The following is a 15,640-nucleotide window of genomic DNA, read 5'->3' as shown; positions in this document are numbered from 1 at the left end:
TAAAAAAAAATATTTCTCTATCCTTTTTCCTGGTTTTGGGATCATTTTAACCCGTCCTCCAACTTATATACTAACCACCAATGATTACATTATTAGATGAGGGTGTTCTTGCTTAGAGTCCCTCCCGGTTCCCCAGCAATATCCCTCTGATATGCCAATGTACATCCTAAGAGATTTTCTTAGGTATCTCTTTCCCTTATGTTCCTACACACACGAGGAGGGGGAGCAAATGTTCAAAAACAAATTTTGTAAAGTTAACATGTTAAAGCGGAGGTAACACAACCCTATTGTTTCTCTAATCTGGATCATTATCACATTTAAACCGCTGTATTTTCTACAACAAAAGCAACAGGGTCTCGGTACTAATTGTGGTTTGCCTTTTGTGGGCTTTTACCCCGCAGGGTCATCTGCTTCTGTCTTTAGTGAAAGGACTCTCCCTCAGCAATCCCAGACCCTGGAGGTTGATGAGAGAGTCCGGGGAATGGGAGATTTCCCTTTAGTCGGGGAAGAGGTGGTCTGTGAGTGCCTAGGAAACATTAAGGTCCATAAATCCATGGGACCTGATGGGGTGCATCCGCGGGTGCTGAGAGAGCTGGCGGAGGTCGTTGCTGAGCCGCTCTCTGTAATCTATCAGAGGTCTTGGAGAACTGGGGAGGTGCCTGAAGACTGGAGGACGGCCAGTGTCAGTCCAGTCTTCAAAAAGGGCAAGAAGGAAGACCGGGGTAATTATAGGCCAGTCAGCCTCACCTCTGTCCCAGGGAAGGTGATGGAACAGCTTGTTCTGGATGCCATCTCCAGACAACTGGGTGATAAGGAGGTTATCAGCAGTCCTCAGCATGGGTTCACCAAGGGGAGGTCATGCTCGACCAACCTGGTGGCCTTTTATGAAGATGTCACTAGCTGGGTGGACAGGGGGCGGGGCGGTAGATGTAGTCTACCTTGATTTCAGTAAGGCTTTTGATACTGTCCCCCATGACATCCTTATAACAAAGCTGAGGAAGTATGGGATAGATGAGTGGACGGTGAAGTGGGTCGAGAATTGGCTGACTGGCAGAGTGCAGAGGGTTGTCGTTGGCGGTGCGGTGTCTGGCTGGAGGCCTGTAACTAGCGGCGTCCCCCAGGGGTCTGTGCTGGGTCCGGTCTTGTTCAACATCTTCATTAACGACCTTGATGAGGGGATAGTGACCACCCTCAGCAAGTTTGCTGATGACACGAAGTTGGGAGGATTGGCTGATGCACCTGAAGGCTGTGCTGCCATTCAGCGAGACCTGGACAGGCTGGAGAGCTGGGCAGTAAGAAACCGGATGAGGTTTAACAAAAGCAAGTGTAGAGTCTTGCACCTGGCTAGAAATAATTGCATGCACCAGTACAGGCTGCTGGAGAGGAGCTCTGCAGAGAGGGACCTGAGCGTCCTGGTGGACGACAGATTGACCATGAGCCAGCAGTGTGCCCTTGTAGCCAAAAAAGCCAATGGCATCCTGGGGTGCATTAAAAAGAGCGTGTCCAGCAGGTCAAAGGAGGTGATCCTCCCCCTCTACTCTGCCCTGGTGAGGCCTCATCTGGAATATTGTGTCCAGTTCTGGGCTCCCCAGTACAAAAAAGACAGGGATCTCTTGGAAAGAGTCCGGCGGAGGGCCACTAAGATGGTGAAGGGCCTGGAGCATCTCCCCTATGAGGAGAGACTTAGGGAACTGGGTCTGTTTAGCCTTGAAAAAAGAAGGCTGAGAGGGGACTTGATCCAGGTCTATAAATATTTGAGGTGTGGGAGCCATAGTGGTGAGGCTGGTCTCTTTTCAGTAGTGCGTGGGGATAGGACTAGGGGTAATGGGATGAAAGTACAGCATAGGAAGTTCCACACGAATGTGTACAAGAACTTCTTTACAGTGAGGGTGACGGAGCACTGGAACAGGCTGCCCAGGGAGGTGGTGGAGTCTCCTTCTCTGGAGATATTTAAGACCCGCCTGGATGCCGAGCTGTGCAACGTGGTGTAGGGAGCCTGCTTTGGCAGGGGGGTTGGACTCGATGATCTCTAGAGGTCCCTTCCAACCCCTACAATTCTGTGATTCTGTGATTCTGTGATTCTGTGATTCTGTGAAGTCACCTCACCACCCAGGCAGGACCGCTGAAATCAGTGGGGTGCACCTCTCCTGTCCAGGAACCCGAAAGAGGTGATAATAATCCCAGGCCAGCAATCGTAGTATTGATATGATGATTTTATTCAAAGTCTTTGTTAAACAAAGAGGGAAGGAAGGGAGGGGTGCACTGGGGGGGGGAATGGGAGGGGTGGAGGAGGGTTGATGTCAGACTGTGAAATCAATTTTTTTAATCTTAATTCTGCTCCAGAAACAACATCTGATTCCCATGCTCTCTGCTTGGTATTTTGTCTTTTGATGCAAACACGTAAGCCCCATTGGTGCCTGGTTCAGCAGTTCAGCTTCCTTTGCGCCCTTTGCCTGGTTGTAGGGAAGGTGGCAGGCTCTGATTCAATGAGGGTGTTGTATGGACACAGTATTTATCGCCATGTATCCAAAGGTGCAACAGTTTCTGGAAACCCAGGTGGGATCCTATAGGTGATGGTTCTCTCGCCACCAAGCATCCAGTTGCCAGCAGTGGGCGAGTTCACTGGGACTTTGGGGATGGGAGGTGCCAACTAGCAAGCCTTCAATATCTGCTACTAAAATCAGACTTGGAAGCACGTTACACGTGGGAAATACACTTGGTGCAGGAAAGGGGATTTCCTTAGCCATCAAAAAAAGATGAAACTGCAGATCTATCAACAAAAATGTAAGCACGTGACACTTGACTTGGCGGGTCTGTGGGAAGGTCAGCTTCTCCGTGTTTGTATTTCAGCCATCATCCTCCACACTGGAGAGGATTTATCCGCTTGGCTTGCTTAATTGCAGCACGTTTCACACGCGTGGATAACCTGTGCATATTGCGTCACTACCTCTGTGGCCTGAGGTGGTGCACCAGGCTGGAAATAATGCCTTCTTGGGGTTGTTGAAGCTCTGCAAAAGTTTGCCAAGCAAAGTTGTGGATGCTCCATCCCTGGAGGTGTTCAAGGCCAGGCTGGATGGAGCTCTGGGCAGCAAGACTCTGTGGGTGGCATCTCTGCCCGAGGCAGTGGGGCTGGGGTTCTGAGTTCTTCACTGTCCCTTGCAAGCCAAGCCATTCTATGATTCTGCATTTCTATGATGTAAGCACCAGCCCCACACAGCCCTGGTGCAGTGCATCACAAGAGCAGCAGCCTGCGGGGAGCCGCCACCCGGAATCACAGAGATGTGAGGTCACAATGCCCCATCCTATGACTGTGCTGAGCTCCGTCATGAGCTCACAAGGCCTGGCCGCAGGCTTGGCTCAGTGCGACACTCACTGTGGCTGCAGCGGTGGTGTTGGAAGCGTGGTGCAAGTGTGGGGGCGGCCATGGACCCTGCCCGCCTTGTCCTCTTCCTCCTATTGGTGGCCATGAGTTTTCAGGAGAGCTGTGCTGCTCCGTGGCGAGCACGGGGAGCAGGTGAGTGGGTAGAGATGGGACCCAAACTGAGCAGCGCTGGGAGCAAGAAGTCAGGCTGTGTCCCCACGGCCCTGTAGTACACTTGCCTGGGGCCTGCCTTCCATGGGGGTGTTGCTGGGTAGGGGGTGATGGGCATCTTCTTCCACGTAATCTGTGAGAGATGTGGCACGTGGCCCGGAGATACGCTGCCAGGTGCCAGCCTACGGGTCATCCCATCCACCCTGCAACTTTGGAAATCATGACCTGAGTTATTCTCCACATCCAGTTACTGAGGGAGAAGGAGATCACACCATATAGTGCATATAAGTGGGAACTTCTCTCATCTGTTCTTGATTCTAGATGATGAGCTTCGTGCTCCCTTTCCGGATGCTCCTTTGGATCCGGACTTCATGCCTGTGCCTGGGGGACAACCCAGGGGTAAGTTGTGAGTGTCTGTTTCCTTGGAGGCTGAAACGTTCATGCTCTCATGGTTTACCTGGGTGCAATTTTACTGGAGATCCTCTCCAGGTCTTCCAAGCCTGTTTGTGCCTGGAAGGGTTTGCACAGATGAGCCATGAGTATTTTTTCTCTCGGAGAGCTGCAACATTTCAGTGGGAAGGTTACCGCTGCCCCTCTGCAGCTGAGGGAGCCCAGACCTTTGTATTTGGGCTGTGGCATTCCCCAACCACCGCCAGACCCTACAGGTCACTCAGGGAAAAGGAGGCCCCCACATGTGCCGGAAGCTCTCCTCACCTGTGTCTGATCACACTTGTGTCTGCAGGCCCTGTCCCCTGTATGCTCTGCTACTCAGTTGATGCTGTAGTGTGTGACTAAAACTTTTCATGGGTCTTTGGTTGCAGAAGTGCCCCCAGTGTGGGCCTTGCCCGGTCATTGGTTTCCTCCTGTGCTGGAGCCCAGCTGGAATCCCAGCAGTGAGTACTCTGTCTTCACTGACTTGGCTGACTCGCCGCTGATCTTCAGATCTTCATGCACATGATATTTAACTTCATACATTCTGTTAAGGTCCGGAAAGAGAAGAGGATGAATCCAATCGAGGAAAATACTCTCAGGGCTCATCCCGTCTCCTGAAGCGACTGCTGAAGGAAATGGAGAAGGCAGAGCGTGGTGGGTATACTTCAGTCTGTTCACTGTGGGACCTGGGAAGCTGAGGTGTGATATAGAGGTGTGGGCAGGCTGTAGCCTGCACAGCAGGAAGGGATGGGTCAGAGCCGTGCTGCAGCCGTGTTCCATGTATCACCTTGCAGGTGCTGTCAAGCACCAGAGCTGGTCTGCTGCCAGATGGTCTGCATCCAGCCAAGACCCAGAGGCAGCTGCTCCCCCAGCACAACCATTACTTGTCAGAGCTGCTTTGTGCAGTCATTGGCACCCAGATGGCAGCAAGTGGCAAAGTGGCAAGCGCTGTGCTTCTGTTCATCCAAAGCCCTCCGTGCAGCTGAGCAAGTTCAAGGCAGGAGGAGCGTCCTAAGCAGGGTTGGCTGCCTTTGCTAATGCTGGAAATGAGGTGGAGATGCTAATTCTGAAGGCTTGGACTGTGTGTTAGATCTTGGATTTCAGCCTGCAGCTACCTGGCTGTGATGGGCTGGTGACAGCACAGTATGTGAGGGCCTTGCACAGGAGCTGATTTCTCAAGAGGTGTGAGGGAGTCAGCATTGTCCAATAGCTGGGAGGGCCCAAATGCCCTTGGGTAACAGAGGGGCTCACAGTGTACTTGGGGGGGGGCCTGGACTTTACCCGAGCTCGGGATTGGAGAAGCTCAGTTTTCGATGAGGGCACGTGACATCCCAATCCTACTGCCCTGCTTTCTTTCTAAAGGAACGGACCAACAAAGTGAGAGGGATGCACTCCAGGAAGGCGGATATCCTACACTGCCGGTCCCGGATGTGCTGCAGGAAGGCGGATATCCCACACTGCCCGTCCCAGACAGAGGAATGCAGGCAGCACCAACCGGCATGCCAGGTAATTTCTGTCCTATGATCATACGGTGTCACGAACCAGAGTCACTGCGTGCCTGCAGGCTCTTGCTGCCAGCTCTTGCACACCAGGTCAGCAGCCAGACCTGAGCATGTGAGCATAGAGCACATGTAAAAGAAGCCAGGGGTGGCTCTCTGAAAATGGCTGGCCTTCGTGGGGTGTGGAGAGTTGTTCCAGCAATGTGCCAGGGAAGGTACTTGCAGACCTCTGTGACCCTGCTCAGTTCCCACCGCTCCCAGATCGCAGAGTTTGCCCTTTTGGAACGAAGCCACCTGAGGGTGATGAGCAGGGTCTTGTGTGGTAGGAGCCTGCAGGAGTGTTTCTCCCCTGGGATGGCTCTGGATGTGCCCTGTGCTGGCTGAAGCCTGACCTTCAGCCTGGGGGGCGTCCCACAGGGGGAGCTCAGGACACACATGCCGGGAAAAGTGTGAGGGATTCTGCTCTGTAGCTCTCCCCACGGACCAAGCCCAGACCCCAGAGTACAGCCCCAGCTCTCGGCCCAGAGGAGGACACGGGTAGTGCCTGTGCAGCCTCTCCATACCCAACGAGAGGTGGAAGCAATCCTTCTTGTCCTCCGGTGCTTCGGCACCAGAGACGGAGGCACCCACTGACAAAATGACCTCTTGGGTCCATGAAGCACACTGAGAGATTATCTGTAGCGCAGCTGAAGGTAACGTGGGACATTGTCTCATTTCTTCCAGGGATGAACACAGGCAAAAGCACAGAGGATGCTGCTCACACATCTGTGCGGAAGCGCCGCATTCCGATGACGGTCTCAGTGATGCTGCTGCCTGCGCTGGTGCTGGCTGTTGGTACTGTGATATGGGTGCTCAAAAACTACCTGTGAGTTGGCCTTTCCCCAGAACACCTTATTGCTGCATTTGGCAATGAAGTATTTGTGGTGCCAGGATCCTGGACGGCCAAATCAGCCGCTGGCAGTACACTGCCAGGACTTAGGTTGCAAAGTCTTTCAAGTTTCCCCTTATTTCCTGTCAGTGAGTAGTGCTTTCTGAAACTCATTCTCACAGAGCACGCAAGAGGGAAAAGAGAGCAGCAGAAGCAGCAGATGGAGCTGGGGAAGGCAACGAGACAGACTCTGACCCAGTCAAACAAGAATCTCCGTAATAGCTCCAGTCCGTTCCATTCTGCCATTGAAGAGGCCCGAAGTCTTCAAGGTCATCTGGAAAACCAGGAGCTTGAACTCAAAGTCATGAAAGTGATCCTTGGGAACAGTCCTGAGTGCTGCCTTCTGTCAGAGGATGGCCCTGAATGTGAGAGCAGAGCTTTTGTCCTTCATCCTGCATACTCCAGGACAGGTATCACCAGCAGTTTGAAGATTCTTAGCTCGACACAGCTACATTCCTGTTGAGGGTCCTAATGAGGACCCAGAAAACGAGCTTCCTCTGACTGCCGGACAAAACGTAATGTCTTTGGAGATGTGGGTGAGAATGGCTGGTTTCAGGGAGAGCTGACAGATGGCACAAGAGGACTGGTCCCTTCCAATTTGGTTGCGGAGCTTTCAGATGATGAACTGGATACACCTGGAGATCCTGTCAGAATTCCTGCATTGCTCCATCTGCAAGACTACCACTGCTCCACTCAATGGAACAACTCGATGTTGAGCAGAATGTGGTTGAGCTCCTTCGGGAACTCTCTGAGGCGACTGACAGCAGAACTGCATAACTTTATTGTATATTAAAAACAACCAAACAACTGTCCCCTCCCTCTCCCTTCCCCTCGCACCCCTACACCCCTCCCCCCCCCAACCCCCCTCCCCCCCAAAAAAAAGACAAAAAAAAAAAAAAAAACCCTAAAAAACCAACAAAAAACAACCCACCCCCAATAAAACAAAAAACCAAAACCAATTAAAATCTCAACGCTGTTCTTTTTCTGGGATACACTGAGGTGACGCTTCTTCTAGCTTAGACTTTGCAATGAGTTTGTGTCACGGAGTTCTCTCTAGAGCTCACTCGGTGACAGTGGGAACAAACCCAGGGAGAGAAGGAACAAAGAACCTCCCCTCTCTAACAGCGCAGCGCGGCGCGGCTGAGAGGGGAAGGGAAGTAAGATTGCGAGTGGGTCTAGGAGGGAAAAAATGAAAAAAACCAACGATCTGAGAATGAACAGCAGTTTAACGAACCCAGTGACACTAAACAGCAACGATGTTGCAGAACGGCGGGAGAAAAGCAGACGACCACACCTGTCATTGACATGATCAGTGAATCTCGTTTATTCCTTGGCTGCGTGTACCTTTATAATACGGATAATTAGCTCATACATATTGCAAAAGTGGAGCTCATCATTGGTTCCCAATTACATACCATCCCCGAGTATCTTAACAGCTTGTTGTTATCAACTGAAAGATACTCCCTTGCTGAGTTCCCAGAACCATGGCTAGTTTCTCACCATCATAAGGCATACTGATGTTCTCACTGTCCTTGCAGGTGTTATGGCTGCTTGATTAACCGCACTGTGTTTACGACCCTTCTCAGCTAACTAGCTGTAAAAAACACTCTCTACAGGACCCCACAGATTACCTTCAGAATTCAACAGTTAGTTCTGTTTCCTTTCTGAGTGCATAACAACCTGAGCAAATGAATTGAATGACGTGGTTTGTTAGTCTGGTAAAATCTCTGCTGTACACTGGAACTTGGTCCATTTGTAAGAAGGACTTCGTCCATCTCTGCAGGACAGCAGAAAACCCTTTGTGCTAATCGTGATGCCAAGAAGCAGAATGCGGCAAATGGCAGATGATCCAACTGCTTCAGGTGTTCATTGCCTTAAAACTGCGAATAATTTTGGACTGAGAGTTTGTAAGCAGAATGGAGCTCTTAAAGCTGTCAGAGATTATTTCTGCACTGTTCAATTCTATCTGCATAACATACATAGGATCTCAGAACTGCGTTGCTTGAACTGGTGGAACTTGTTGAAGTGAACTGGGATGAGCAAGTTTTAGAACTTAGTCAGAGTGCTGTAAAACATGGATAATCTCATGAGTATTAAGGTACAGGCTTGCTATTTCTGCACTGAATTTGTTTTTATTTTACATGGCTGTGATCTGAAAGTTGCTTGAAACGCAGGCACCTAGGCACTGTTGTGTAACTGAATTTCACACATGATAGGTCCTGCAATATCCTGGAATCTAAAACTCTGACTTGTTTTAAGTCTGCTGCTTGAGTCTAATCAGGGTCATAGTGTCTGTGTGCAGTGTTTCTTTCCCTGTAATGCTCCACATCATTTCATTTTGGGAATATTGAAGGAAATGGACTATGTGCCATAACTGTTGTTAGAACAAAGTATGTCTGGTGTGATCTTATGCATAGGTTCTGTAACTGCTCTTCACAGCTCAGGTGTTTGACCTTCCTTTTGGTGAAGTGATGAAATACTGCTGGTTTCTATTTGTGCTTCTAGGCACCTTGAAGCTCTTAGGAATAGAACAATTGTCTCCAGTTCTTTTCAATGATATCAGTAACAGCTCGAGTGCTGCTGCCCACTAGGTAGACCCAAAGAAGCAGATTACAGTGAAACAACACACGAGCTGGACCTGCACGAGGATCACTTTCAAGACAGTGGCTCTGTTGCTTGAAGCCTATTTGCTTCTTCCTGCCGCCACTCTATTACCAAGTATCAACAACCTCTTTCATGATTCAACTTGCAAACGTTTGACACTAACCCTTGTGTTTCTATGCCTTCCTAGGTGATTCGAGCCCTTGTCAACCCCAAAGATCCAAACCAAGTAGTGATGTGCAGTGTGTTTCCATCAATGGAGAGTTCTTCTTAAGCACAAATCGCTGCAATTCGGATGACAGCCTTCCACATGGTAACAGTGATGGACACAAGGGGCTCATCCACGTTCATGCTCTCATATCTCCTGGCTCTGCTGAAGATGCTGACCTGAGCCTGCCAGACACAGCAGTCACCTGCCTGGATTGTGACCCAGCGCCTTTGCAGTGCTGCCCATCCCAAGCACAGCCCGAGTGCCCCAGCAGCAGCACCACCATGCAGGAGCAGGTCAGCACCAGTGAGGTGAAGCTGAGCATCTTAGATGGGGACTTAGAGTCAGGCTGCCAGTCCCAGGCACCAGGCAGCAGCACAAGCTCTGAGCCACTCTCATCTTGACAAGAGGAGTCCCATCTTCACCCCTGACCTCTCAAGCCCTCCTGTCTTTTATTGAATAAAGTCACTCTCATGCTCAGTCATCGCCTCGACTGCATTCTGAGTCTTCATTCACAGGGATTGGGATGAATGCAACAAACAGCAAGGCAGCTCAGCTTGCAACACTCTGGCTGTGGGGTTCGTGCAGGCAGAGCTCTGGGTTCCCATTTTGCCTGGCTTTGGGATGTCTGCAGCAAGATCTCTACCATTTTGTATGGGAGCAAATAATCTCTAGCATCCAGGTTGCTGCTCATGATAATCCCAGTCTTCCTGGCTGTTGCTTTGTGATACTTTTCAAAGCCTTCTGATACTCTTTGATGCCTTGGCTGCTCCCTAACACCTCTGTCCTCCTGCCATGTTGACTCATGTCTCCCACTTTTAAGCTGGCTTTGCAGATCATCTCCAGCCCTGTCATCATCACGCTGCAGCAGGAGGTGCTCACCTGGCCCAGTGTCTGGCAGTACTGCTTGTTCTGCAGATGAGCAGCTGCCTCCTCATCTCTTCAGCTACAGTAGTTTTTCTCAGGGCAGTTAGATGCAGTCATGCTCCTCTGGATTTGGTGTGTTAAATCCATGCTGCATGGCAGCAGTCAGTGCAATACAAAGGTGTTCTGTGTGCCACAGCATTTCTCCAGGGGCTGCCAAAGGTAGAAGCACAACACAGCACCATCCTTCTGACAGTAATGTCTGTGAGTGTTAGACATGTGAGCACTGCATCATCCCCAGCGTGTCAGTGCTTTTCCACACCAACCTGACTCTCACACTCTGCACTGAATGTAACTCTGCTCTTGTGGAGACAAATGCTTTCTGTCACATCCTCCATCCCTGCAACCATTTGCCGGTAGGCAGCTCTTGCAGAAGAATCAGGCAGCAGAACCTTTTGCTCACCCTACAGCATGCAAATGCTATGAAAGCAGAAATAACCTGGCATGCTCTGGGTCTGCAAGGCTGCACAGATGGGAGAGGTAGATCGTGTTTTTGCAGTGGAGGTTTCCAGTATTTTCAGTATATAGTGTAGTCCCTAACTGAATGTATAACCCTCTTGTAAAACAGCTGTATAAGTAGTTTTTGCACCAAGAAAGTTGCTGAACAGAGTTAAGTTCAGACTGGGGGCATTCTGACATGGGGCGAATTGAGACAAGCACAAGATAAATACGCAGGGTGGGTAGAGCCCAGCACAGGACAGAATGAATGTACTGACTTTTGGAAACATTGCCCTTCTCTGTCCGCAGAAAAGTACAAGGCAGACCTAAAAACAAGAGGTTGGTAATTGACCTTCTATGGAAATGAATCCTAGCCACAGTCTCGAGGAATCTGTGAGCCTGTGATGCTCAACCAATGAGAGCCATGAGAGCATCACCTGCATTGGGTTTAGGGCATAGAACAGAATTGATTTCACTGACTGGTGTGCAATTTCTCCCTTGCCAATAGGGGATGTGCGCGCAGTATTGCAATAATGAATAAGCACTGCTGCTATCGCTGCCATCTTTGCCTAACTAGAAATCTTTGACTTTGAGAGTTTCTCACACAAGGGGAGAAGGTAAGAAAGTAAAGAGGCACAGAAAACTAAGGGAAACTGCTCTTCTTATCTATAAAAATTGATACAATTGATGCTGTCATGCATTTTTTAATTTATTTTTAATTTTTGGCCAATGTCAGTTAGATTGTTTTAAAATATCCACACACCAAAATCTGACTACCAAGCAAATGTAATGAAAATGAAATGAAGGTGAGTTAGTGGAAAGCACAAGGCCATATTATATTAGGCTCTAGCAAATTTAGAGGCAGTCACTGCACGAAGAGGTAGATCTGAGTTGCACATTATATGATTCCCACAAAGATTAAGGAAATCTGAAGCTTTCAATATATTTTTTTTATTGTTTTCTCATTTCATTTTTAAACACCTGACCCAGACCCCAACCCTCACAGGAGCTGTAAAGATAACAGCATTAACCAGCAATGTAACTCTAATCCTAACCCTTACCCTGATTCTAAAATCGTCTCTAACTCCAAATGTAACAACAAAAATGATGCTAGAAGTTTGTAGCAAAAGGAACCTTTAACCTGATCATAATCCAAAAAACAATCATTAAGGTAACAATAATCTTTACCTTAAAAGTAATATTAATCAGAGCCCAGATGATGCCTGCATCCAATCAGAAGCATGCTTTGTATTATTTAAGAGTTGTATTTTTTCCGATGAACTCTCTCTATTATCACTTTTATAAAGTAACAGAGTCTGTTCTTTTTCTCCTGACACTGTGCCTTACTCCTGACATCCCCTGGAAATGACCCAGATAGGGCACCATTAAAGTAATGCTAATAGTAATGTCAATCCTAAGGGTATCTCTAGCCTCAGTGTTAATGGGACGCTAACAACAATCCCAACAGCCTTAAACATTCTGGTGGTGTGAAAGAGGTGCTGCCTTGCACATGCTGGGCAGTCCCATTGCCTGTTACATGCAGGCGGCAGCGTAGAAACATGATGCCCGTGGTCAGAATGCCCTGTGGCAGATCCTGGCACCAGAGAACTGACCGGAGAACCATGAGAGAACTGACAACAAATCACGCGACATCAGAACCGACCCAGTGGTTATTTACAAGCCTTGGGTGACCCAGACAGGATCTCAGAGTGGTGAATGTAGGTACAGAAGTTGTTACTACTCTGTTTTCTTCTAAAAGCTGCTCAGCTGCTTTGCGTTTCAGACCATCCCTGGCTTCACTGTGTGCATCTGTCCAATTGATACCAGGTGTTTCTTCATCTCGGAAGTTGAGGGGGGCGGGGGAGAGTGGAAACAGAAATCAATTCAATTACTCATTTATTTATTGACAGACATTCACGTTTGCTACGTTTGGAGAAGTTTTTATTTGTTTGCTGTGGTTTGTTTTTTTCTTTTTTTCTTTTTTTTTTCCCCCTTCCCTCCTCTTCCATCTTTGTGTTCTTCCCCTATAATCAAAAGAGAACGGATCCCCAGGGTCTGTCCCGCAGAGGTTCTTTCCGTGGTCTCTGCTGCCACCTGCTGGCCAATACACGGAACTGCCACTGTTGGGCGTTTGGTGCCGGAGGAAGCACAACGCAGATCTGAGTTCTGACCGGTCTACGCAGCAAATCCGCCAATCTTTATTGCGATAAGCCCTCCACATGGCATTGCGCATGCACTCGAACACGCAACAGGCATAGATTTCTCTTAACTCCTTGAGGAGCAGGCAAGCAGAACAACTGAGCGCACCACTGCTTGTGATTGGGCCACCCCCATCATAGAGATGTGTGTTAGATCTTTTACCCACCCCTGGACTGGCCTTGTTGTTTAATGATAACCTCTGAAATCTGAGTTACTGGTTCTACCACCTGTAGTGTAGAATAGGTAGCCAATAAATGCTTTTCAACTGTGATGTATCTTTATTCTGCTCCATGCCAAACCTGTGACCAAAACCTCATAGGGGTTCACAAAGAACTCTGGCTCTGCCAGAGCCCCCATCCAGACCCTTCTTGAGTTACATTCACATCTAGTTTGGCTGAAAAGGTTGGACTATAAATACTCAGTGCTTGGGCCTGTTTAACAGATATTTTTTCCTGATTATGCTGTCCATCGATCTTTTTAAACTGAACTCCTGCTCTAATCTGGTCTTTAAACATTGGTTGTCTCAAGACCCTAATGGGTCCAGACTGGATTACCTTAGGGGCTGGACGCCTAAGTCATGGCAGCAGATGGTTCTCTGACCTTTCCACCACCATTCAGAGCCTGCATCTGGCCGTAGGCACTCTTGTCTCCCCATCAATTGGGCAGCCTGTTGTATTACAGCACCTGAGGGCCACTGGGGGGTTCAGTATGGATAACATAGACCCATCCTGATGTAAAGGTGATGGCTGTAGGATGAGATCCCTCGTTCCTGATGAAAAATTTATTGACTGGGCTCTCAAAATCATCTTCATAGATTGCCTCTTTCATGCCTAATTCTCTAATATAATTTTGTTAGTCCTCCATAGAGGACCACAGGCTGATATTTAATGGTATGTCATTCTTATTTGGCCATGTTATATGACACACAGCCATAAATCATTCACTGATCAAATGGCTATCCTCATTATGTTGGACAGAGCATACAGTCTTTGCCTGAGGGCAGGGTTAGTAGTAATGGATGTCAGTTTTGAAATTTCCAGTCCATTCACCACAGCGCTTTCTGCCTCCATGTCCCATAACCAGAGCAGCTATGCTGGCATGCTCTCTTGGTTTCTGTCTAAACCACTGTACTATATCCATCAGTTCAGCTGCTGTATTATGGGCAGCAGGGTTTGGGGGGTTGGACACTGGTCAGGGCACTCCCACCAGCCTATCCTGCATTTTTTTTTTTTCATTTTAGGGTTACAATCAGTCAGATCTCAAATAGATCTAGTCCAAATGGAACCTCAAAATCTGACCTTTTAGTGCCTTCATTTACAGAGTCCATTTTATACAGATTCCCTTGTACAGGTTCCCCATGGTCTTCCAGAAAGATGTTCCTGATCTTCCATAGGAGAATGATTGAATTAGGTTTTTTCCCCATCAAAACTGCCACCTGTCTTTCCAGTTTTTCAACACTATCATTCAATAGCTGATTTGCATCAGCCTGAGCCTCTTCAGTTATGTTCAGACAGTTCAAGGCCATCAGCAGTGGCCATGCCACCATGAACGCAGCTAACTGTCATTCTCAAGTTGTACGTATGTCTTTGCTAAGACCATGGAAATACTCAGTCAGGTGGGCCAGGGACTCATGGACCCTCCCTCCGTCCCACACAGGGCCCCATATTTCAGTGACAGAAGCAGTGCTGCATTTTGAGGATCCTAGGAATCCCAGGACATGCCCTGACAAAAGGTCATTCAAAGGGGTCGTCTTTCCTCATCCAAACCACCCCATGATATTCACAGAATCACAGAATTGTAGGGGTTGGAAGGGACCTCCAGAGACCATTGAGTCCAACCCCCCTGCCAAAGCAGGTTCCCTACACCACGTTGCACAGCTCGGCATCCAGGCAGGTCTTGAATATCTCCAGAGAAGGAGATTCCACAACCACCCTGGGCAGCCTGTTCCAGTGCTCTGTCACTCTCACCATAAAGAAGTTATTGCACACATTAGTGCAGAATTTCCTATGGTCCAGTTTCTGTCTGTTTCCCCTTGTCACTCCTCCACACACTGCTGACAAGAGTCTGGCCTCACCACTTTGCCCCTCACACCTCAAATATTTATAGACCTGGATCAGGTCCCCTCTCAGCCTTCTTTTCTCAAGGCTAAACAGACCCAGTTCCCTAAGTCTCTCCTCATTGGGGAGATGCTCCAGGCCCTTCACCATCTTAGTGGCCCTCCGCTGGACTCTTTCCAAGAGATCCCTGTCTTTTTTGTACTGGGGAGCCCAGAACTGGACACAATATTCCAGATGAGGCCTCACCAGGGCAGAGTAGAGGGGGAGGATCACCTCCTTCGACCTGCTGGACACGCTCTTTTTAATGCACCCCAGGATGCCATTGGCTTTTTTGGCTACAAGGGCACACTGCTGGCTCATGGTTAATCTGTCGTCCACCAGGATGCCCAGGTCCCTCTCAGCAGAGCTCCTCTCCAGCAGCTCTTCCCCCAGCCTGTACTGGTGCATGCAATTATTTCTACCCAGGTGCAAGACTCTACACTTGCTTTTGTTAAACCTCATCCGGTTTCTTACTGCCCAGCTCTCCAGCCTGTCCAGGTCTCGCTGAATGGCAGCACAGCCTTCAGGTGTGTCAGCCAATCCTCCCAACTTCGTGTCATCAGCAAACTTGCTGAGGGTGGTCACTATCCCCTCATCAAGGTCATTGATGAAGATGTTGAACAAGACCGGACCCAGCACAGACCCCTGGGGGACGCCGCTAGTTACAGCCCTGCAGCCAGACACTGCACTGCCAACGACAACCCTCTGCACTCTGCCAGTCAGCCAATTCTCGACCCACTTCACTGTCCACTCACCTATCCCATACTTCCTCAACTCTGGTAT

General features: G+C 49.0%; 1 protein-coding gene across 1 annotated transcript in view; it reads left to right on the top strand.

Annotated features, from left to right (window-relative positions):
* LOC146758527 (cytosolic carboxypeptidase 4-like) overlaps window positions 1–9,684 on the top strand; it is a 132,002-nt gene extending 122,318 nt beyond the window's left edge. Inside the window, exon 5 of the mRNA XM_085514546.1 lies at window positions 9,183–9,684. Within this exon, the coding sequence (XP_085370672.1) occupies window positions 9,183–9,186 (4 nt within the window). The 3' untranslated portion in view covers window positions 9,187–9,684. The remainder of the gene's footprint in view (window positions 1–9,182) is intronic.
* Window positions 9,685–15,640: the final 5,956 nt, after the last annotated feature.

The sequence above is a fragment of the Coturnix japonica genome, chromosome 13, assembly GCF_054131305.1.
Source record: "Coturnix japonica strain WE chromosome 13, WE-NBRP24, whole genome shotgun sequence".
NCBI lineage: Eukaryota > Metazoa > Chordata > Aves > Galliformes > Phasianidae > Coturnix > Coturnix japonica.
Note: the sequence above shows the minus strand (reverse complement) of the source record. Positions and strands in the feature narration are given on the sequence as shown.